Source organism: Hemitrygon akajei, chromosome 7 (genome assembly GCF_048418815.1).
Source record: "Hemitrygon akajei chromosome 7, sHemAka1.3, whole genome shotgun sequence".
In the NCBI taxonomy this organism is placed as follows: domain Eukaryota; kingdom Metazoa; phylum Chordata; class Chondrichthyes; order Myliobatiformes; family Dasyatidae; genus Hemitrygon; species Hemitrygon akajei.
Genome location: NC_133130.1, coordinates 34561427 through 34583367, shown reverse-complemented (window position 1 = coordinate 34583367; position 21941 = coordinate 34561427). Strand labels below are relative to the sequence as shown.

The 21941-nt window shown below is 39.5% G+C and overlaps 1 protein-coding gene across 1 annotated transcript in view; it reads left to right on the top strand.

The window, feature by feature from the left end:
• The window catches only part of LOC140730120 (calpain-2 catalytic subunit-like), a 117964-nt gene that overhangs the window by 29600 nt on the left and 66423 nt on the right, over positions 1-21941 (top strand). The window contains exons 2-3 of the mRNA XM_073050256.1: positions 8994-9127; positions 16941-17021. Coding sequence (XP_072906357.1) covers positions 8994-9127; positions 16941-17021 — 215 coding nt within the window. The remainder of the gene's footprint in view (positions 1-8993; positions 9128-16940; positions 17022-21941) is intronic.

The following is a 21941-nucleotide window of genomic DNA, read 5'->3' as shown; positions in this document are numbered from 1 at the left end:
GGTGGTGAGGGAGTGCAACTAGCCGTCTGTGTAAATTCTGGATCTGTGTTCGATTTCAACATTTAAGATTAAGATGGGTTAATGGATGAGAGGGGTATGGAGAGCTATGATCTGGATGCAGATCGATGGGACTAGGCAGATTATTGGTTCGGCATGGACTAGAGGGCTGTAGGGTCTACTTCTAAGCTGTAGTCTCTATGACTCTAGGTATGTTAATACGAAATGTTTGAAGCATTATCATTTAATTAGACTGCATTGCTACACATACCTCTAATACAAAGTGATGTCTCACTACCAGCTTAAATCTTTTTTAATGGTAGGTTAAAAGAATATTAACTTTACAGAATAACTGGAAGAATTGAAATATCTTGTATCAATAGAGAATCTATTATTCTGTTTCGTTCTGGAATAACATCTGGTGTGGAATATGAGGGCAGTTCAGTCAATTTTCTTTGAACAATAGTTAAATTTGAGGAGTTGGCTTATATTGGATGATGCCACATATGCTGAACATTACACTGCTTTAATTTATAAAAACAGCTATTTTTTCATTTTAAATTTCACTAAACCTCATTTCTATCACTAGTGATACAGACCTGTCTGGAATTCTATCCATAAATGTCACATACACCCATATATCCTCAAAGTACAGTAATTCTGTCAGCTAGACTTTCATCTCTTTAATTTCTCCATTTTTCATATCTCCATTTTTATCTGCATATACAGTACTCTAATACCCTGGTTTAAGACCATGCTTTATTTTATTAATACAGTTCAGCTGTTGGGCATTTTACTTATTTTTCTTGCAGACTATCTCAAAATGCAAATCTAAAAAAGTACTCTTTTAATTGCATTTTACACTTGATAATATACAGTTTCACTTTTCATTTTGCTGCTTAAAATAAAAAAATCATTTGATTAAGTTAGGCTTGTTGAATTAACCTATAGGATTTGTCTTGTTAACATTTTGACCAAAAAAACATTTGAGAAAAGGGGTAGACATTTTCTAGAGAGCACAGGATTGAAGAAATTTCCAAAAACAAGGCCAAAGGAAAAAAACAGACAGCAAACAGGGAGGAAGAAGATGATGAAACACTCACAGAACCCAGTTTGGAAGGACAGATACAGATGTCCAAAAATCCTCATGCAGACTAGGGGTTTCATGGAGAATGTGCAGACAACTTGCAGTTAGCCAGCAAGCACACAACATCGGACAAAGCTCAACACATTTTTCCTAGATATTGCATGGATTTTTTTTTCTTGTGCTTGGACTGGTTCTTCAGGACAGATCCATTTTGGTACTGTGAGTAAAAGAACTGAGTAGCCTCCGTAGTATCCAAGATATCTTCAAGGAACAGTGCCTCAGAAAAGTAGCTTCCATCATCAAGGACCCACATCACCCACCTAGAACATGCCTTCTTCACATTGTTACTGTTAGGAAGGAGGTACAGTAGCCTGAAGGCACACATTCAGCGATACAGGAACAGCTTCTTCCCTTCTACCATCTGATTCCTAAATGGACATTGAACCTATAAGCACTACCTCACTACATTTTTTAAAAAATTCTGCTTATGCACCACCTATCTTAATTTAATGATTTAATATACAGGTGGCCCCTGTTTTTCAAACGTTCACTTTACAACAGCTCACTGTTACAAAAGATCTATAGTAGTACCTGTTTTCGCTAACCAAAGAGGATTTTCACTTTTACGAAAAAAAGACACCCGTTTTATACATGTGTTTACCCCGAGAAAGACTACCATGACTGTGAAGCCTTGTGCGGGCAGTTGGGTGCACAAGCGTACATGTGCGTATGCGTGCACGTGCGCATGTGTGTATGTGCCAATTTTTTTTCTCCAAATTGATTTTGGCTTATCATGTATTGCATTGTACTGCTGCTGCAAAGTTAACAAATTTCATGACATATGCCAGTGATATTAAACAAGATTCTGAAGCAAACTGGATTAATTACACAACAATGAGATCCAATGAGTGAGTGTGTGTGTGTGTGTGTATAATATCTTTATTTTGTTTGTAATACTTTAAAATATTTTGGCAATAAAATTTCAATCTGTGTTCCTACTGGAGTGAGCTTTATTATTGCTTCTTGCTGAACAGTAAATTTGCATGGGTGTGTTAGTATTCATACAGGTAATTGTCTTATTTTCCCTCAGAAGAAGCATTCAATAGACAATAGGTGCAGGAGTAGGCCTTTCGGCCCTTCTAGCCAGCACCGCCATTCACTGTGATCATGGCTGATCATACACAATCAGTACCCCGTTCCTGCCCTCTCCCCATATCCCTTGACCCCGCTATCTATAAGAGCTCTATCTAACTCTCTCTTGAATGCATCCAGAGACTTGGCCTCCACTGCCTTCTGGGGCAGAGCATTCCACATATCCACCACTCGCTGGGTGAAAAAGTTTTTCCGCATCTCTGTTCTAAATGGCCTACCCCTTATTCTTAAACTGTGGCCTCTAGTTCTGGACTCACCCATCAGCGGGAACATGCTTCCTGCCTCCAGTGTGTCCAATCCCTTAATAATCTTATATGTTTAAATCAGATCCCCTCTCATCCTTCTAAATTCCAGTGTATACAAGCCCAGTCGCTTCAATCTTTCAACATATGACAGTCCCGCCATTCCGGGAATTAACCTTGTGAACCTACGCTGCACTCCCTCAATAGCAAGAATGTCCTTCCTCAAATTTGGAGACCAAAACTGCACACAATACTCCAGGTGGGGTCTCACCAGGGCCCTGTACAGCTGTAGAAGGACCTCTTTACTCCTATACTCAATTCCTCTTGTTATAAAAGCTAGCATGCCATTAGCTTTCTTCACTGCCTGCTGTACCTGTATGCTTGCTTTCATTGACTGATGTACAAGAACACCTAGAACACATTCAAACTTCAATGCTTTGTGTTCACCCAAATTATATCCATCATAGACATTGTTTATTTACTGGTAATGGTATTTACATCATTACTTCTAGGCAGTAAGGAATTATGTTCCTGTTAGTTGTATTCACAGTAATAGCTAATGCATTATGAGCCTCTGGTAAGAGAGTTACATGTCCACTTAGATTGACACTTAGTAAATCTAGAAAAGAATGGCACTTAATAGTGCAGTCTATGTCTCTCTGTCTCTGACATTAGTACGCACACACACATTTATGTAATGACTTGAATTTAAATAAAAGGAAAGGAGATAATGGTAACCATGATGATAATGGTGACCATAAATATACTGCATTTTGTAAAACCTCCTATGGTTGACTAATGCCCTGCAGGGTAGAATATCTGCCATACTTACCTGGCGTGGCTCAAATGTGGCACCAGAAATACCAATATAGTTGATACTTAACTGCTTCCTGTGTGGATAGACAACAAACGCTGGCATTGCTAATGTCTACAGCCTGAGTTAATAATAAGAATAAAATCTCTGCTTCTGATGGCAGCTCAGAGTTCATTTAATAAAACCATGAGCTACAGAGCAGATAGAAATCTATCCTTTGTTCTCGTTTCAGAAACCTGGCCATCTAATTAGCCTGTGATCTTTTGCTTGGAAAGTGTAAGAACAGTTGTTGACACTGAAAGCACAGAAAGAGAAATCAGAAATAGAATTGTGTCAAAAATCACGCTGTGCAAGAACAGAATTATGGATTAGGTTTCACAATTAATTGAAGTTAGTTATTGCTTTTGCTATGTAAGTATCTGAAAGGAAGAATTGTTCAAATACTGATTGCTCTCTATGGTTGATATAAGAAAGTTTAAGAATATAAGCACACCTATGGACAAAGTGTGAACAGAATACATTTTCCACCATGCTGGTTACCCACGTAATGGTAAAATCTCCTGCACTAGGATGAGCATGATAGAAACACAAATGTGAAAGTTGATCACATTTAACTTAACTGGATAAGGCTGGATCACTGTCTGAAGACAGTCAAAGATTGATCTATTTAAAACAGAGAAAGATTTTTTGATATTAAGGATTTTGGAGGAAATGTGATCAATGTAGGAGGGTGATACTCAGAAAATGATTTTATTGAATGGTAAAGCAGGTACAAGCAATGGATAAACCTACTTGTTCTATCACATATGTTCTTATGAATGTTATTTTCTCATGTTCTTATTAGGAGAATGTCCACAAAGTCTTTAAATGCCTTTTTCTGCCTTGTAAACACTTCCATCCATTCTCGATCCTCACCCTCACCTCACCCAAAGGTTCTCCCACCTCAGTCAATTGTGTATAAGCCAATGCCGAAACTCTATTCTTTTACACAGGGGCGCTTCTGGAACTTTGAAATAAATAAAACTGATATCTGAAAAAGTGGAATTGCATAGATTATGGAATATGATGTTGTCTATTGTTTACTATATAGGTGACTGCTGGCTTTTATCCGCTATTGCATCACTGACCCTGAACAATGAGCTTTTAAGCAGAGTAGTGCCTGAAGGACAAGATTTTGGCGCTGATTATAAAGGAATTTTCCATTTCAGGGTAAATCAAATGACTTCTACTTTAAAATTTTATTGTAATGGAGCAGGTTGAATTGAAGAATTCTTCTTTACAAGGAGAAAAGAGTTAGAAAAGCTACAGCACAATACAGGCCCTTCAGCCCGCAAAGCTGTGCCAAACATGTTCTTACCAGAGAAATTACCTAGTGTTACCCATAGACCTCAATTTTTCTGAGCTCCATGTATCTGTCCAGTAGTCTCTTAAAAGACTGTATCGTATCTGCCTCCACCACTGTTGCCAGCAGTCCATACCACACACTCACCACTCTCTGCGTAAAAGAACTTACCCCTGACATCTCCTCTGTACCTGTTTCCAAGTACCTTAAAACTGTGCCCTCTCGTTCTTGCCATTACAGCCCTGGGGGGAAAAACCTCTGACTATCCACACAATCAATGCCTCTCATCATCTTATACACCTCTATCAGGTCACTTCTCACTGTCTGTTGCTCCAAAGAGAAAAGGCTGAGTTCACTCAACCTATTCTCATAAGGCATGCTCCCCAATCCAGGCAACATCTTTGTAAATTTCCTCTGAATCCTTTCTATAGTTTCCACATCCTTCCTGTAGTGAGGCGACCAGAACTGAACACAGTACTCCAAGTGGGGTCCGACCAGGCTCCTATATAGCTGTAACATTACCTCTCGGATCTTAAACTCAATTCCTCTCATCTTTCTAAATTCCCAGTAAGTACAGACCCAGAACTATCAAACATTCCTTGTATGATAACCCTTTCATTCCCAGAATCATCCTTGTGAACCTTCTCTGAAACCTCTACAATGCCAGCACAACTTTTCTTAGATGAGGAACCCAAAACTGATCACAACACTTAAGGTGAGGCCTCATCAACACCTTATAAAACCTTAGCATCACATCCCTGCTCTTGTATTCCAGAACACTTGAAATGAATGTTAACATTGCATTTGTGTTCCTCACCACCAACTCTACGTGCAAGTTAACCTTTAGGGTGTTCTGCACAAGTACTCCCAAGTCCCTTTGCATCTCAATTTTTTGGATTTTCTCCCATTTAGGAAATTGTCTGCATGTTTATTACTACAAAAGTGCACAACCATGCATTGTCCAACATTGTATTACATTTGCCATTTTCTTGTCCATTCTCCAAATCTATCCAAGTCTTTTTGCAGCCTACCTGTTTCCTCAACATTACTTTCCCCTCTACCAATCTTCATATCATCTGCAAACATGGCAACAAAACCATCTATTCCACCATCTAAACCATTGATATTCCAGCATAAAAGGAAGTCGTTCTAACGCTGACCCCTGTAGAACACCACTAGTCACTGGCAGCCAACCAGAAAAGGATCCTTTTATTCCCACTTGCTGCCTCCTACAATCAGCCAATGCTCTAATCATGCCAGTAATGTTTCTGTAATACCATGGGTTCCTAACTTGGCAAGCAGCCTCATGTGTGGCACCTTGTCAAAGGCCTTCTGAAAGTCTAAATATAAAACAGCTACTGCTTCCCCTTTATCTATCCTGCTTGTATTCTCCTCAGAGAATTCCAAGAGGTTCGTCAAGCAAGATTTTCCATTAAGGAAACCATGCTGACTTTGTCCTATCTTATTCTGTGTCTCCAAGTACTCCATCACCTCATCCTTAACAATGGACTCCAACATCTTCCCAACCAATGAGGTCAGGCAAACTGGTCTATTATTTCTTTTCTGCTGCCTTCCTCCTTTCTTAAAGAGTAGAGTAACATCTTCAATTTTCCAGTTCTCTGGCACCATGCCAGAGTCCAATGATTTTTGAAAGATCATTACTAATGCCTCCACAATCTCTACTGCTACCTCTTTCAGAACCCTAGGATGCAGTTCATCTGGTCCGGATGGCTTCCAGCTTTTTGAGCCCCTTCTCCCTTGTAATAATAACTGCACTCACTTCTCTTCCCTTGCACCACTCAACATCTGGGACACTGCTAGTGCCTGGCACAGTGAAGACTGATGCAAAATACACATTTAGTTCATCTGCCATCTCCTTGTCCCCCATTATTATTTCTCTGGCCTCATTTTCTAGCAGTCCTATATCCACTCTCATCTCTCTTTTATTTTTTACATACTTGAAAAAAGTTTTACTCTCCACTTTGATGTTTGCTAGCTTGCTTTCATATTTCCCTGCTAATGATTCTTTTAGTTGCTTACTGTAGGTTTTTAAAAGCTTCCCAATCCTGTCTTACTACTTATTTTTGCCTTGTTGTATGCCCTCTCCTTTGCTTTTACATTAGCTTTGACTTCCCTTGTCAGCCACGGTTGTACTATTTTGACATTTGAGTATTTCATTGTTTTTAGAATACACCTGTCCTGCACCTTCCTCATTCTTCCCAGAAACTTATACTATTGCTGTTCTGTTGTCATCCCTGGTAGCAGCTCCTTCCAATTTACTTTGACCAACTCCTCTCTCGTGCCACTGTAATTTCCTTTACTCCACTGAAACACTGCTATGTCACTTGACTTTCTTTCTATCAGATTTCAAGTTGACCTCAGTCATATTGTGATCACTGCCTTCTGGGTGTTCTTTTCACCTATTCACCTCCAGTTCATTAGATAACATCCAATCCAGTATAGCTGATCCCTAGTCGGCTCAATGACAAACTGATCTAAAAAGCCTTCTTGTAGGCATTCAACAAACACATTCTCTTGAGATCAATTACCAACTTGACTTTCCCAATTGACCTGCATGTAGATATCTCCCATGACTCTCATAACATTGCCCTTTTCATACACCTTTTTTATATCCCATTGTAATCTGTGGTCTACATCTCAGCTGCTGTTGAGAGGCCTGTATATAACTGCCAGCAGGGTCCTTTTACCCTTGCAGTTTCTTAACTTAGCTCACAAGGATTCAACATCTTCCAATGCTACATCATATCTTTCTATTGATTTGATGCCATTCTTTACCAGTAAAGCCATGCCTCCCACTCTGCCTACCTTCCTATCCCTCCAATACAATATGTTACCTTGGACATTCAGCTCCCAACTATAACCATCCTTCAATCACAACTCAGTGATGGCTACAACATCACACCTGACAATCTGTAATAGTGCAACAAGTTTATCCAACATGCATGGAGATATGACACTTTGAGTGCTGCATTTGTTACTCTTTTTTGATTCTGCATCCCTAATGCACTGATACTCACCCTGCTGGTATCATCCACCTGGCCTTCCTGACAGTCTGACTGCATGCTATCTTTGTTTGTTTTTTTTACTAACCATCCTCTCCTGAGTCCCTTCACTCTGGTTCCCACCACCCCACCCCACCCCACCCCACCAAATTAGCTTAAATCCTCCTCAACAACTCTTAAAAAACTACCATTGGGTAGTTGATCCCACTGGATCAACTATTGATCCTATTGATCCCCCTTGGGTTCAAGAGCAACCCATCACTTTTGAACAGGTCATACATCACCCAGAAGTGATCCTAAAGATCCAAGAAAATGAAACCCTGCCCCCTGCACCAGCTTCTCAGCCATGCGTTAATCTGTGAAACCATCCTATTTCTACCCACACTAGTGTGTGGCACAGGCAACAATCCAGAAATTACTACCCTGGAGTTCCTGCTTCTCAGCTTTCTACCATCTCTCTAAATTCTCTTTTCATACCTCTTTGCTTTTCCTTCCTATGTCATTGGTACCAATATATACCAAGACATCTGGCTGCTTCCCTCCTCGCTCCAAAATACTGTGGACGTGATCTGAGACACTCTCTGACCCTGACACCTGAGAGGCAATGTACTGTCCACATGTCCTGTTCACATCCACAGAATCTCCTGTCTGTTCCCCTGACTATTGAGTCCCCTATCACTACCGTTCCCCTCTTCTCCCTCTTTCCCTTCTGCACCATGGACCTATGCTCAGTGCCCATATCCAAGTCTCTGTGGCATTTTCTGGGAGGTCAGATCTCTAACATGGTTTTGAATTAGCTGCACCAGATTAACTTCATGCAGATGTAGTTCCCTGGGAGACTCTGGGTCTCACAGGAATCCAACATTGAGCATGAAGAACACACAACAGCCATTTATTACACTAGGAATCTTAACAAAAGCTTACCCAGAGCCAATGCCTCTTTCAAGATGAAGCCTCTTTTGAGCCAAAGCCTGACACTCCTACTCCCACCGCTGGCCTACTCCCAACAATGGCTTAAGTGTGCTTGCCTCAATTAGAGTTAAGATGAAGCTATGACAGGCTTTCCCAACTCTGTATTTCCTTTCAATTTGTTTTGTTTTAGAGTTACTAAACATAACAGCTTGTGTCTATTCTGTTCATCCCGTGATAGTTTTACACACTGAAAATTCTTCCAACAAATCTTTCTCCAAGGTGTGCATAGCAAGTAGAGTGTTGCTAAAGTAAGTTATAATCAGTGGCCTGATTTTTTAAAATCTGTATTTATTTTATATTTGAGGCTTTTTGTCATTGTTGAAATTGTGGCAAGCCATTAGTAATCTCTGATGTTCCGGTGTAGTTCTGGCAGTACGGAGAATGGGTGGATGTGGTGATTGATGACAGGCTTCCCACGAAGAAAAATAAGCTGATATTTGTGAAGTCAGCTACAACGAACGAATTCTGGAGTGCTCTTCTGGAGAAAGCCTATTCAAAGTAAGTACTGTAAAAAGAGCAGCAAGATCCCTCAAGGTTGCTGCGCAGGTTGATAGGTTAGTTCAGAAGGCCTATGGGATGCTAGGCTTCATTAACAGGGGGATTGAGTTCAAGAGTAGAGAGGTCATGTTGCAACTCTACAAATCTCTGGTGAGACTGCACTTAGAGTATTGTGTTCAATTCTGGTCACCTCATTATAGGAAGGATGTGGAGGCTATAGAGAGGGTGCAGAGGAGATTTACTAGGATGTTGCCTGGTTTGGAGAACAAGTCATATGAAGCAAGGTTAGCAGAGTTGGGACTTTTCTCTTTGGAGCGTAGAAGAATGAGAGGGGACTTGATAGAGGTCTATAAGATTATGAGAGGCATAGATAGGGTGGATAGTCATTACTTGTTTCCCAGGACACCAATAGCAAACACCAGAGGGCATACGTACAAAATTAAGGGAGGGAAGTTTAGGGGAGACATCAGGGGTAAGTTTTTACACAGAGGGTTGTGAGTGCCTGGAATGACTTACCAGGGATGGTGGTGGAGGCTAAAACATTAAGGGTATTTAAGAACCTCTTGGACAGGCACATGAATGAAAGTAAAATAGAGGGTTATGGGGTAGTGTGGGTTTAGTACTTTTTTTTAAGCATTATATGGGTCGGCACAACATAGAGGGCTGAAGGGCCTGTACTGTGCTGTAGTGTTCTACGGTTCTAAGAGAAAGTTGCATTTTCACCCATAACTTTTTTGCTTTATTTGATTCATTTTTAATATTTGTATAGCTCAGTTGTTCAGGGATTCTACTGGCTGAATTGGGGAGTTATGGATTAAATTCTCAGTGAGCTGATCTCAAGACTGATTTGACATGCCAGGTGGAACTGGGGTGGTGCTGCATTATCAGAGGTAGTATTTAAAGAAATGTTAACACAAAGCTATAATTGCTCTCATAAGTGGCTGGTAACATAGAGAACTATTTCTAAGATCAACATTGCCTTGTCAAATATTTAGCCTATAACTAAAACAGACTATCTAAGTATGTGTGGAAGCTCTAAGTGCACAAATTGCCTCCTGCATTTCCTGAATTGTAACACTTGCAAAATGCAAAATTCAGTCACAAAAATCACTGAATAAATCATAAGCACAATAAATTCTGCAGATGTTGGAAATCTAGCGTAACACACACAAAATGCTGGAAGAACTCAGCAGATCAAGGAGCAACTTTGAAGCAGAATAAAGACTTGACGTTTCGGGCCAACACTCTTCCTCAGGACTGGAAGGGGTCAGAAACAAGAACAAGAAGTTGGGGCAAGGGGGGAGTACAAACTGGAAGGTGAGAGGGAAGGTAGGTGAGTGGAGAGGGTGGATGAGGGGAAAAGCATGGAGATGATTGCTGAAGAAGAAAGAATCTGATAGGAGAGGAGAGTCGACCATGGGAGAAAAGAAAGGAGCAGGGGCTCCAGAGGGGGAATGATCGGTACATGAGGAGAAAGGAAGGGAAATGGAAGAGGAGAAAGGAAGGGAAATGGAAAAGAAGAGAAGGGGGAAGGTTGAAAAATTACCAGAAGTTAGAGCGATCAATGTCTGGATAGAGGATACCCAAAAGGAATGTGAGGTGTTGCTCCTCCAACCTGAGAATGGTCTCATCATGGGTGTAGAGGAGACCATGGACTGACATGTAAAAATGGGAATGGGAAATGGTTGGCCACTGGGGATTCCTCCTTATTGTGGGGAAAGGGGCTCAACAAAGGGATTCCTCAATCTATGTTGGGTCTCACTGATGTAGAGGAGGCCGCACTAAGCACAGATATGTAGGTGACCCTGACAGACAAGCATGTGAACCGTTGCCTTACCTTGAAGCACTCTTTGGGGCCCTAAATGGTGTTGAAGGACAAAAGAATGGGCAGGTGTGAGACTTGTTCCGCTTGTAGTGATAAGTGCCAAGAGGGAGATCAGTGGGCAGGGACAGATGGACAAGGGAATCATGAAAAGAGTGATCTCCATAGCTATTTATCAATAGCTTTGTCTATTCTACTAAATCAAATCCAAGAATGCCTACTCTTGTTGCTAGCACAGTTAATAGCATTATTTTATATAGGAGAGCAAATTACTGTCCTGTATCGCAAAAGTTGTTCAAAATACACTGAGGTATTATCATCATGTAGTGTTCAGTTCCATGCACGGCTTTTTGGTGAACCAAAGAAGTTACGGTTGTATGAACAATGACCTGGATAAGAGCCAGGCCTTGTTTGATGGATGACAAATAATACTCAAGCGTGCCAAAGTGCTTGGCATTGACAGTATCCAGTCAGAAAGAATCTGGCTATCTTACTTTGATATCCAGTGGCAATCTCTTTCACATTGAACAGCAATACCAAATTCCACTTCCAAGATATCCTGCAGGTCGCTATTGCAAAACCCTTAACTGTACTACGGGTAAAAAAGGAGAAGACAAATTGAATATTCTGTATTAAATGATTTTTAATAGCTCCCCAAAACCTTTTCATTACTCAGGATACCAATTACATTGCCCATCAAATTTTATTGAATATTTGCAGCAGGACTTGGGCAAATTGAAAGAATGGGCAAAAAAGTGGTAGGTGGAATACAGTGTATGATAATGCATTTTGGTAAAAGGAAAAATAATGCAGACTATTATCTAAATAGAGAGAAAATTCAAGCATCAGAGGTAAAGAGGGACTTAGTTCTTGTTCAAGATTCCCAGAAGATTAATTTACAGGTTGAGTCTGTGGCAAAGAAGGAAAATGCAATGTTGGCATTTATTTCAAGGGGAATAGAATATAAAAGCAAGGAAAAAATGCTGAGGCTTTATAAGACACAGTCAGGCCGCACTTGGAGTATTGCCAATAGTTTTGAGCCCCATATCTCAGAAAAGATGTGTTGTCATTGGAGAATCCAGAGGAGATTCACAAGGGTGATTCTTATTTCAACATGACATAGAAGGAGGCCATGTATCCTGTGCCACTTTAATAGAGCAATCTTATTCTCCACTAACTTTTACTTTTCCATCCATCTGCTCACCTTCCTATTACCACTTCTCTTCATCACTGCCCCTTCACACCACACCCTTCCAAACTCTTTGCTCCCAACCCAATTTTTTGGCAATCAGCAATTCATTAGAGCCATTTAAACCATCAGCTCACATGTCTTTGGGATTTGGGAGGAATCCAGAGGACTTGGTGGAAAACCAGGTGATCACAGGGAGATAATGAAAACTCTACAGAAGCAGTGCCAGATACTGGGATTGAACCTGGGGCTCTGGAGCTGAGAGGCAACAGCTCTACTGATTATAGAGTCATAGAATACTACAGGTAGAAACAGGCACATCAGCCCTTCTAGTCCATGTCAGACTATTAATCTGCCTTAAATATTTCATCTTTCACCCTTAACCCATGAACTCCAGGTAAATCTCACCCAACCTCAGTGCTTGCATTTACCCAATCTATACTATTCATAATTTTGTACAGCTCTATCAAATCTCACCTCATTCTCCAATGGATTAAGTCCTAGCCTATTCAATCTTTCCCTATAACTCAGATTCTCATGTCTTTGTAAATTTTCTCTGCACGCTTTTAATTTTATTGACATCTTTCCTGTAGATGAACAATACTTCACACAATATTCCAAATTAGGTCTCTTCTCATTGTTACCATCAGGAAGGAGGTAGAGAAGCCTGAAGGCTCACACAGATTGATTCAAGAATAGCTTCTTCCCCTCTGCCATCTGATTTCTAAATGGACATTGAACCCATGACAAAATACCTATTTATTCATCTGCTATTTCCTTAATCCCCCATTACTACCCCTCCAACATCATTTTCCAGTGGTCTAATATCTATACTCGCCTCCCTTTTACTCTTTATATATCTGAAAAAACACTTTTGGTATCTTCTTTGATATTATTGGTTGGCATACCTTCATACTCCATCTTTTCCTTCTTTTTGTCTTTTTTAGTTGTCTTCTGTTGGTTTTTAAAAGCTTCCCAATCCTCTGACTTCCCACTAATTTTGCTCTACAAAAAAAAACTTTGGCTTTTATGTTGGCTTTGTTTTCCCTTGTCAGCCACGGTTGCATCATGCTGCCTTTAAAATACTACTTCTTCTTTGGAATGTATCTATCCTGCACCTTCCAAATTTCTCCTAGAAACTCCAGTTATGGCTAAAGTTGATTGTCCCCTTCTAATCAATTTTGGCCAGCTGATCTCTCTATAATTCCATTTACTCCACCATAATACAGAAGCATCAGACTTTAGATTCTCTCTCTCAAATTGCAGGGTGAAGTCTATCATATTGTGATCACTGTCTCCTAAGGGTTTCTTTACCTTCACGTCCCTAACTTAATCCGGTTGATTATACAGCACTGAATCCTGAATAGTCATTTACCTAGGGAGCTCAACCACCATCTGCTTTAAAAAACAATCTCATACTCATTCTAAAATTCTCTCTTGGGATCTAAAACTAATCTTATTTTCCCAATCTACCTGCATATTGAAATCCCCCATAACTATTATAGCATTACCCTTTTGATATGCATTTTCTACCTCCCATTGTAATTTGTAGTCCACATCCTGGCTACTGTTCAGAGGCCTGTGTATAACTTCAATCATGGCCTTTTAATTGTGCAGTTTCTTAACCCTAACCCCAAGAATTCTACATCCTCTGATCCTATGTCATTTTTCTCAGGATTAAATTTCAGCCATGACTCAGTGATGCCCACAAAATTTTACCTACTATGTTTCTAGCTGTGCTACAAGATCATCTACTAATACCTTATTCTCTGTACTGCATACACTCAGATATAACATCTTAAGTCCTGTATTTATCAGCTTTTTTGATTTTATTGCCACGTTACAATGTTTCTTATATTCTGAAATTCATGCGACTATTGAACTGTGCTGTATATTGGTTTCCTTCGGTTTTTCGTTGTATTCTTTCTTGTGGACGATTGGCGGTTGGGTGATGTGTTAATTTTTGTGTGGGGGGCTGGTGGAGTTGGGGGTTTGGTGCTACTGTCTTTTCTGCATGTGAGGGGGTTGGGGATTGTTACTGTCACATTTCTGCGAGTGAGGAGGTTGGGGACTATTACTGTTGCTGTTTTTGCTGTGTGGGGGTGGTTTTTGGGGTCTGTGAGTTCTGTTTCTTTTCTTTTTTTGTGCTAGTTGGAGGGGATGGGGATTTGATGTATTTTCTTTCATCAGCACCTATGGTCTTTGTGTATTTCATGGCTATCTGGAGTAGACAAATATCAGAGTTGTATTTACATGCATACTTTTAATGAACCTTTCAAGCTTTTTGAACTCATCCCACTGACCACAATTTTGCCCTATCATCTGCTTGCCCTTCCTGACAGTCTCACTGCACACTCCTGGTAGTTGTATACCAACTGCCCCATCCTTAGGCCTATCACACTGGTTCCCATCCCCTTGTCAAATTAGTTTAAACCCTCCCCAAAAGCTGTAGCAAGCCTGCCCATAAGGATAATGGTCTTCCTTGGGTTTAGCTCTGACCTATACCTCTTGTACAGGTCACACCTTCCCCAAAAGAGATCCCAATGATCCAGAAATCTGAAGCCCTGCCCCCTGCACCAGTTCATCAGCCACACATTTATCTGCCAAATCTCCCTATTCTGATCCTTACTGACTTGTGGCAAAGGCAGGAATCCAGAGATTACAAACCTAGCAGTTCTGCTTATTAGCTTTCTACCAACTCCCTATATTCTCTCTTCAGTTCCTCATTCCTTTTTCTACCTATGTCATTAGTGCCAATATGTATTAAGACTTCTGGCTACTCACCCTCCCCCTTTAGAATGCCATGGACCCAATCCAAGACAACACTGATCCAGATAACTGGGAAGCAACATACCATCCATCTCTTTCACATCCACAGAATCCTGTGCCTACTCCTCTAACTGCGAATCCTCTATAGCTACTGCAGACCTTTTCTTACCCCCCCCCCCCCCACCACCCTTACCTTCAGAGCCACAACACCAGACTCACTGCCAGAGACCCATGCACTGCGGCTTCCTCTGGTAGATTGCCTCGCTGAACAGTGTCCAAAATGATATTCTTATTATTGAGGGGAACACCCACAGGGGTATTTCCGTACTGGCTGCCTATTTCCCTCTCCTGATAGTCACCCAGGTACTTGCTTTGTGTTGAAACCCTTGGGATTCTCCTTCACCTTAGCTGCTAGAGCAACTTATGTCTTCTTTTAGTGCTCCTGATTTCCTCTTTAAGTATCGTCTTGGATTTCTTAAACCTTAAGTACCTTATTTGCTCCTTCCTGCCCATACCTGTGAGACATCTCCTTCTTTTTCTTAACCAGGGCCTCAATATCAGTTGAAAACCAAGGCTCCCTAAACCTGTTACCTTTGCCTTTTATTCTGACCAGAACATTCAAAATTGGTGCTCCCAAAGTTTCACTTTTCAAGTCCTTCCACTTACTAAGTACACCTTTGCCAAAAATAACCTGCCCAATCCACACTTGGACCTCTATGTACAGATTAAAGAAATTTTCCTGAACACATTTGACAAATTCTTTCCCATTCTGCCCTTTTACAGTGTTGGAGACCCAGTCAATATATGGAAAGTTAAAATCACTCATTATCACAAACTTATGTTTCTTACAACGGTCTGTGATCTCTCTATAAATTTGCTCTTCTAAATCATTCACATTTCCACCCATGTAGCCTCAGTAGATGAGCTCTCCAGTCTGTCCTGTCTGACGCCTGCTGTTGACATTTTCCCTGACTAATGATGCCACCCTCCCCTTGTAATCCCACCCACTCTATTGTGTCTAAAGTAGTGGAACCTTGGAACATTGAGCTGCCTGTCCTGCCCCTCCTGCAATCAAGTGTTACTAATGACTTACTTACTTGCTGCCCATTATGCCGTTGACATTTAGGGCAGCAGTGAAGTTCCTCCATCTCTGTCTGTCTTTGGCCATTTGATCTTTGACTTGGTGGTGTTCAGTGCTTCTTTCATTGTGCCAATAGCTTCCCTTGGTTTTCACTACTGTTAGCCATGCACATCTTGGGAGGAAACTTGGGAATAGCATCACCCACAGATATAACAGGATTCGTCATTGCTGTTTCCATAAGGTTTGTTTGACCAGTCAGGGTTGTTAACTCTGAGCTGAACCCCTGAGCCTGGAGGACCAGTGGACCACTCTTTGCCTGAACTCTACCTTTTGACCCAAAGCATAAAGCCCTCAATCCAGCCAACATAGCTCTCCTGGTCATCGTCCCACACCAGCTTCCAAATCATGATAATGTTGTGATCTTCTTGGGGGTTACTAATGACTACAATATCATAATTCTACGTGCTGATCCATGCCCTAAGCTCATCTTCCTTTCCCATAACATTTCTTGCATTGTAGCGTTAATGTTCAGTGAGGTAATGTTCATTGGTTGGTTCATTGTCTGTTCAGAAATATAATGGTGGAGGGTAGAAGCTGTGGCTAAAACTTTGAACATGTGTCTTCAGGCTCCAGAATTGCCTGTTTGCAGACTGATCCACACCTCCCATCCCTAACCACCACCACCAGCACCAAGTCTGAATGTTTTTTTTTCTACTATTTCTCACCAGCTTTCACTTCCTCAATAAGGAATTTGTTTCTCCTGCTGGATTGAGCTTTGCAAGTGAAATACTGTCTTAATTATTCAATTGGCAGAGAAGAAGAGATGGACCAGATTAGTCACGATCATGTCAAACGGTGGGACAGGATTGTGGGCTGAGGAGCCTACTCCTGCACCAGTTTTCTTGTCGACTTATGTTATCACAAAGGATTAATTGTAATTTTCATTTTCCAGGTTAAATGGGTCCTATGAAGCACTAAAAGGGGGAGTTATGTCTGAGGGGTTTGAAGATTTTACAGGAGGAATTTCAGAGTGGTATGAACTAAATGAAGCACCAAGCAATCTCTTTAAGATCATACAAAAGGCATTAAGAAGTGGGTCACTACTTGGCTGTTCTATTAATGTGAGTATCATCTTAATCCAGAGCACATCATCCTTGGTTTATATTTTGGTTTAAAGTTTTTGCCAACTCCATATTATCATAAGACATAAGAGCAGAATTAAGCTATTAGGTCCATCAATTCTGCTTTGCAGTTCGGGCATGACTGATTTATTGTCCCTCTCAACCCCATTCTTCTGCCTTCTCCCTGTAACCAGATGCCTTTACTACTGAATAACCTGTCAACCTCCATTTTAAGTACAGTTGGTCCTCCTTATCTGCGAGGGTAACTGGGACCCCTCACGGATCTGTGAGGGTTCTGGGACCCCTCACGGATACCAAAATTTGTGGATACTCAAGTCCCTTGTTCAACCTGTTTAATGCAGTGGATCTTAGGACCCAGTGGAACCCCAGACCTTATTTAACCTGTCTCAATGCAGTGGACATTAGGACCTGGCGGCAGAACTCTGAATCCGCAGTGTTTCTGTTCACGAAAATAATCACGATCACGATTGAAAATAAAGTGGAAATAATAAAGCGATCAGAAAGAGGTGAAATGCCATCGGTCATTGTAAAAGCGTTAGGCTACAGTTGGTCAACGATTGGAACAATTTTAAAGGATAAAGTGAGAAAGGCTCTGCCCCGATGAAAGCTACAATTATTACTAAGCATCGCAGTGGTTTAATTATTAGGTTTTGGGGTTTGATCCTCCACATCAACCCGGCACAAATGGAGAGCGCACTCGATAGCGGTCTGTCACTAGATTGAACTCAGGAACTTCTGTTCCTTAGCCCGGCACCGAAACATACGTTCTTAAGTGTTTTATATGCATAGAAAGGTAAAATATATACTATATTCTAAGACAAACGTTTGACTAACTGACGCTAAATAATACCGGATGTACCTGTTCCGACTTACTTAGTAAGAGAACTTACAATTTGTTTCGATCCCGATCCACGATAACCCACGCACATCCTCCCTTATACTTTAAATCATCTCTAAATTACTTATAATACCTAATACAATGTAAATGCTATGTAAAATAGTTGTTATACTACATTGTTTAGGGAATAATGACAAGAAAAAAAGTCTGTACATGCTCGAACAACAAGTGCTGGAAGAGCACTTCCAGGTTTTCGCGATTCGTGGTTTCTTGAATTTGCGTATGTGGAATTTACAGATAAGGAGGGCCGAGTGTATACCCATTGACTTAGCCTCTATAGCAGTCTGTGGCAATGTATTCCAGAGATTCACCAACCTCTAGTTAAAGAAATTCTGTCTCATCTTTGCGGTTAAGGGAGACGAAGGAGTGCTTACAGGACTGCTTTGAGTCAAAGGACTGGGCAATATTCAGGGCTTCATCTTTGAGTCTGAATGAACATACCACAGTTGTCATTGACTTCACCAAGACCTGTGTGAATTAGTGTGTGCCTTCAACATAAGACCAGACCTACCCAAAACAGAAGCCATGCATGAACCAGGAAATTTGTAGTCTGCTGAGGGCTAGATCTGCAGCAATCAAGATCGGCGATCCAGACCTATACAAGAAGTCTAGGTACAACCTACAGAAGTCTATTTTAAGGGCAAAAATGCAATTCCAATTCCTGTTAGAGACAGATTAGGAATTTGTGGAGAATTAGTATGTTACCAAAACACTCGCACATTTCTACAGATGTATCATGGAGGGCATTCTAACTGGCTGCAACACCATCTGGTATGGAGGGGCCACTGCGCAGGCTTGGAAAAGGCTACAGAAAGTTGTAAACTCAGTCAGCTCCATCGTAGCCACAAGCCTCCCAACATCCAGGACAGCTTCAAAGGTGATGCCTCAAAAAAGTGGCTTCCATCACTAAGGACCCCATCACCCAGGACATGCCCTCTTCTTATTGTTACCATTGAGGAAGTGGTACAGGAGCCTGAAGACTCATACTCAATGATTTTGGAACAGCTTGTTTCCCTCCAATGTCGGATTTCTGAATGGACAATGAACCCATGAACACTTTCTCAGTCTTTTTTACCCTCTCTTTTTGCACTACTTATTTACTTTAATTTTCTTTTTAATATATACTTTATTGTAATTTATAGTTTGTATTATAATGTATTTCAATGTACCACTGCCACAAAACAGCAATTTACATGGCATAGGTCAGTGATATTAAACCTGATTCTGAATCTGATCCTAAAGGGTCATCCTATTCTGAGGCTGTACCCACTGGTTCTAGACTCCCCCACCATAGGAAACATACTCTTCATATCCACTCTATCTAGGCCTTTCAAGATCCAATAAGTTTCAGTGAGAACCCCCTCAGTTTTTGAAACTACAGCATGTACAGGCCCAAAGCAATCAAATGCTCCTCATACTTAAACCCTTACATTCCCAGAATCATTCTTGTGAACCTCCTTTGGACCCTCTTCATTTCCAGCACCTCCTTTCTTAGATAAGGGGTCCAAAACTACTCACAATATTCAAAGTGTGGTCTGTCCAATGCCTTATAAAATCTCAGCGTTACATCTTTGCATTTTTATTCTAATACTCTCAAAATGAATGCAAACATTGCATTTGCCTTTCTCAACCTACAGATTGACCTTCAGGGAATCCTGCATGAGAACTTTCCAGTTCCTTTGCACCTCTGATTTCTGAATTTTCTCCCTGTTTAGAAAATGGTTTATGGCTTTATTCCTTCTAGCAAAGTGCATGACCATACACTTCCTTTTTCATTTTTAGAATCTTTATATTGGTACATAATCTTCTACAGCTGTAGAATGATACAAAACTTCAACAAATTAATATGTATACAATTAATAGAGCTGAAGAACAAAAAAGCTGATCATAATATATAAAAATGGAAAAAAAAATATTTTATATATAGGAAAAAGAAGGAAAAAAAGAACCCCATTTAACAAGGAAAACAACCCACTAACTACAAAAAAAAAGAAAAAAGAAAACCATGAGGAATCAACCACCCCGGAGCAATATGTTTAACCATCATCTAAATATATAAAGAAAAAGAGTCATCAACTGCCAATTCATATTAAAAAAAAATAAAATTGGAAGGAAACCATATAAAGTAATTCAAATTAAATGGTAATATTTGGTAAAAGAACACAATCTTCTCTCAAAATCGAATCGGGGTTTAAAAGTTCTACTTCTGATTTTTTTGAAGCTGAGACATAACATTACTTGAGAACACCATTCAATTAATGTAGGGGAAGAGATATCTTTCCATTTTAATAGAATAGCCCTTCTTGCCAATAATGTAACAAATGCAATTACATGTTGATCTGAAAATGAAATACCCTGAATATGATGTGGAACTATTCCAAATAGAACAGTCAGTCTATTAGGTTGTAAATTAATTTTCAGAGCTTTAGAAATTGTAGAAAATAAAGATTTCCAAAAACAATTTTAATGAAGAACATGACCAGAACATATGTGACAAAGTAGCTACTTCAGTTTTGCATCTATCACAGTAGTTGTCTATATTAGGAAATATTTTAGATAGTCTCTCCTTTGTTAAATAATAATGATGAACCATTTTAAATTGAATTAAACAGTGGTTGGCACATATAGAAGAAGGATTTATGTTTTTCAAAATTTGAACCCAATCTTCATTAACAAAGGTCTTATTAAGTTATTTCTCCCAATCTTGTTTAATCTTTAGTGGTAGGTTCTCTTTTTGTAACAAAAATAAATTATAGATTCTGCTAATGGAACCTCTCACTGAAGGATTCAACTTCAAAATGGTATCCAACAAATCAGATTCTTGTAAATATGGAAACTTAGGTAAATATTGTTGTAAAAAATGTCTAACCTGAAAATATGGCAAAAATTGTGTATGAGCGAGAGAATATTTGTTAATTAACTCTTCAAAAGACATCAATCAACCATCACAAAATAAACCTGTAAAAGAATGAATCCCTTTATTTATCCATTGGAGAAAAATGGGGTTGGTTATTGAAGGTTTAAATGAAAAGTTTTGACATAAAAAAACTAGACAACTTAAATTGTTTAAAATTTTAAAAATTGCGAAACTGAACCCAAATCCGTAGTGATTGTTTAATAACCAGGTAAAGATTTAAATTTGGAATTTTAGAGAGTTGTAAAGGTAATGGAGCTCCTAATATTGAAGTTAAATGAAATTGTTTAACAGCTTTTAATTCCAAATCAACCCATAGTGGTTTTTGGCTCTTATCAAGCCAGTATAACCAAAAACATAATTGTCTAATATTCACAGCTCAATAATACAGTCTTAAATTAGGAAGTGCAAGTCCACCATCTTTTTTGGATTTTTGTAAATGATACTTGGTAATTCTTGGTCTCTTATTCTTCCAAATAAAGGAAGAAATAAGAGAGTCAATTTGATCGAAAAATTTTTTAGTTAAAAATACAGGTATATTTTGGAAAATATATAAAAATCTAGGTAAAATCATTTTCACAGAATGGATACGACCTATTAAAGAAAGAGTAAGTGGATTCCATCTAGAAAATAGTTGTTTCATGGAGTCTATTAAAGGAACTATATTAGCTTTATAAAGATCTTTTTTTTTAGTAATTATAATACCTAAATATCTAAACATATTAACAATTCTAAAAGGAATATCATTATATATACTAACAGGAGCATTTAATGGAAACAATTCACTTTTATTCAAGTTAAGTTTATATCCTGAAAATTTACCAAAATCTTTAAGTGTTTCCAAAAGATTAGGAATTGATTCCTCAAGATTCAAAATAAAAATCAAAAGATCATCTGCATAAAGAGAAATCTTATGTATGGTTCCATTTATAGAAATATCATGAATGTTTTTAGCTTCACGTAATGTTATAGCTAAAGGCTCCAATACAAGATTAAATA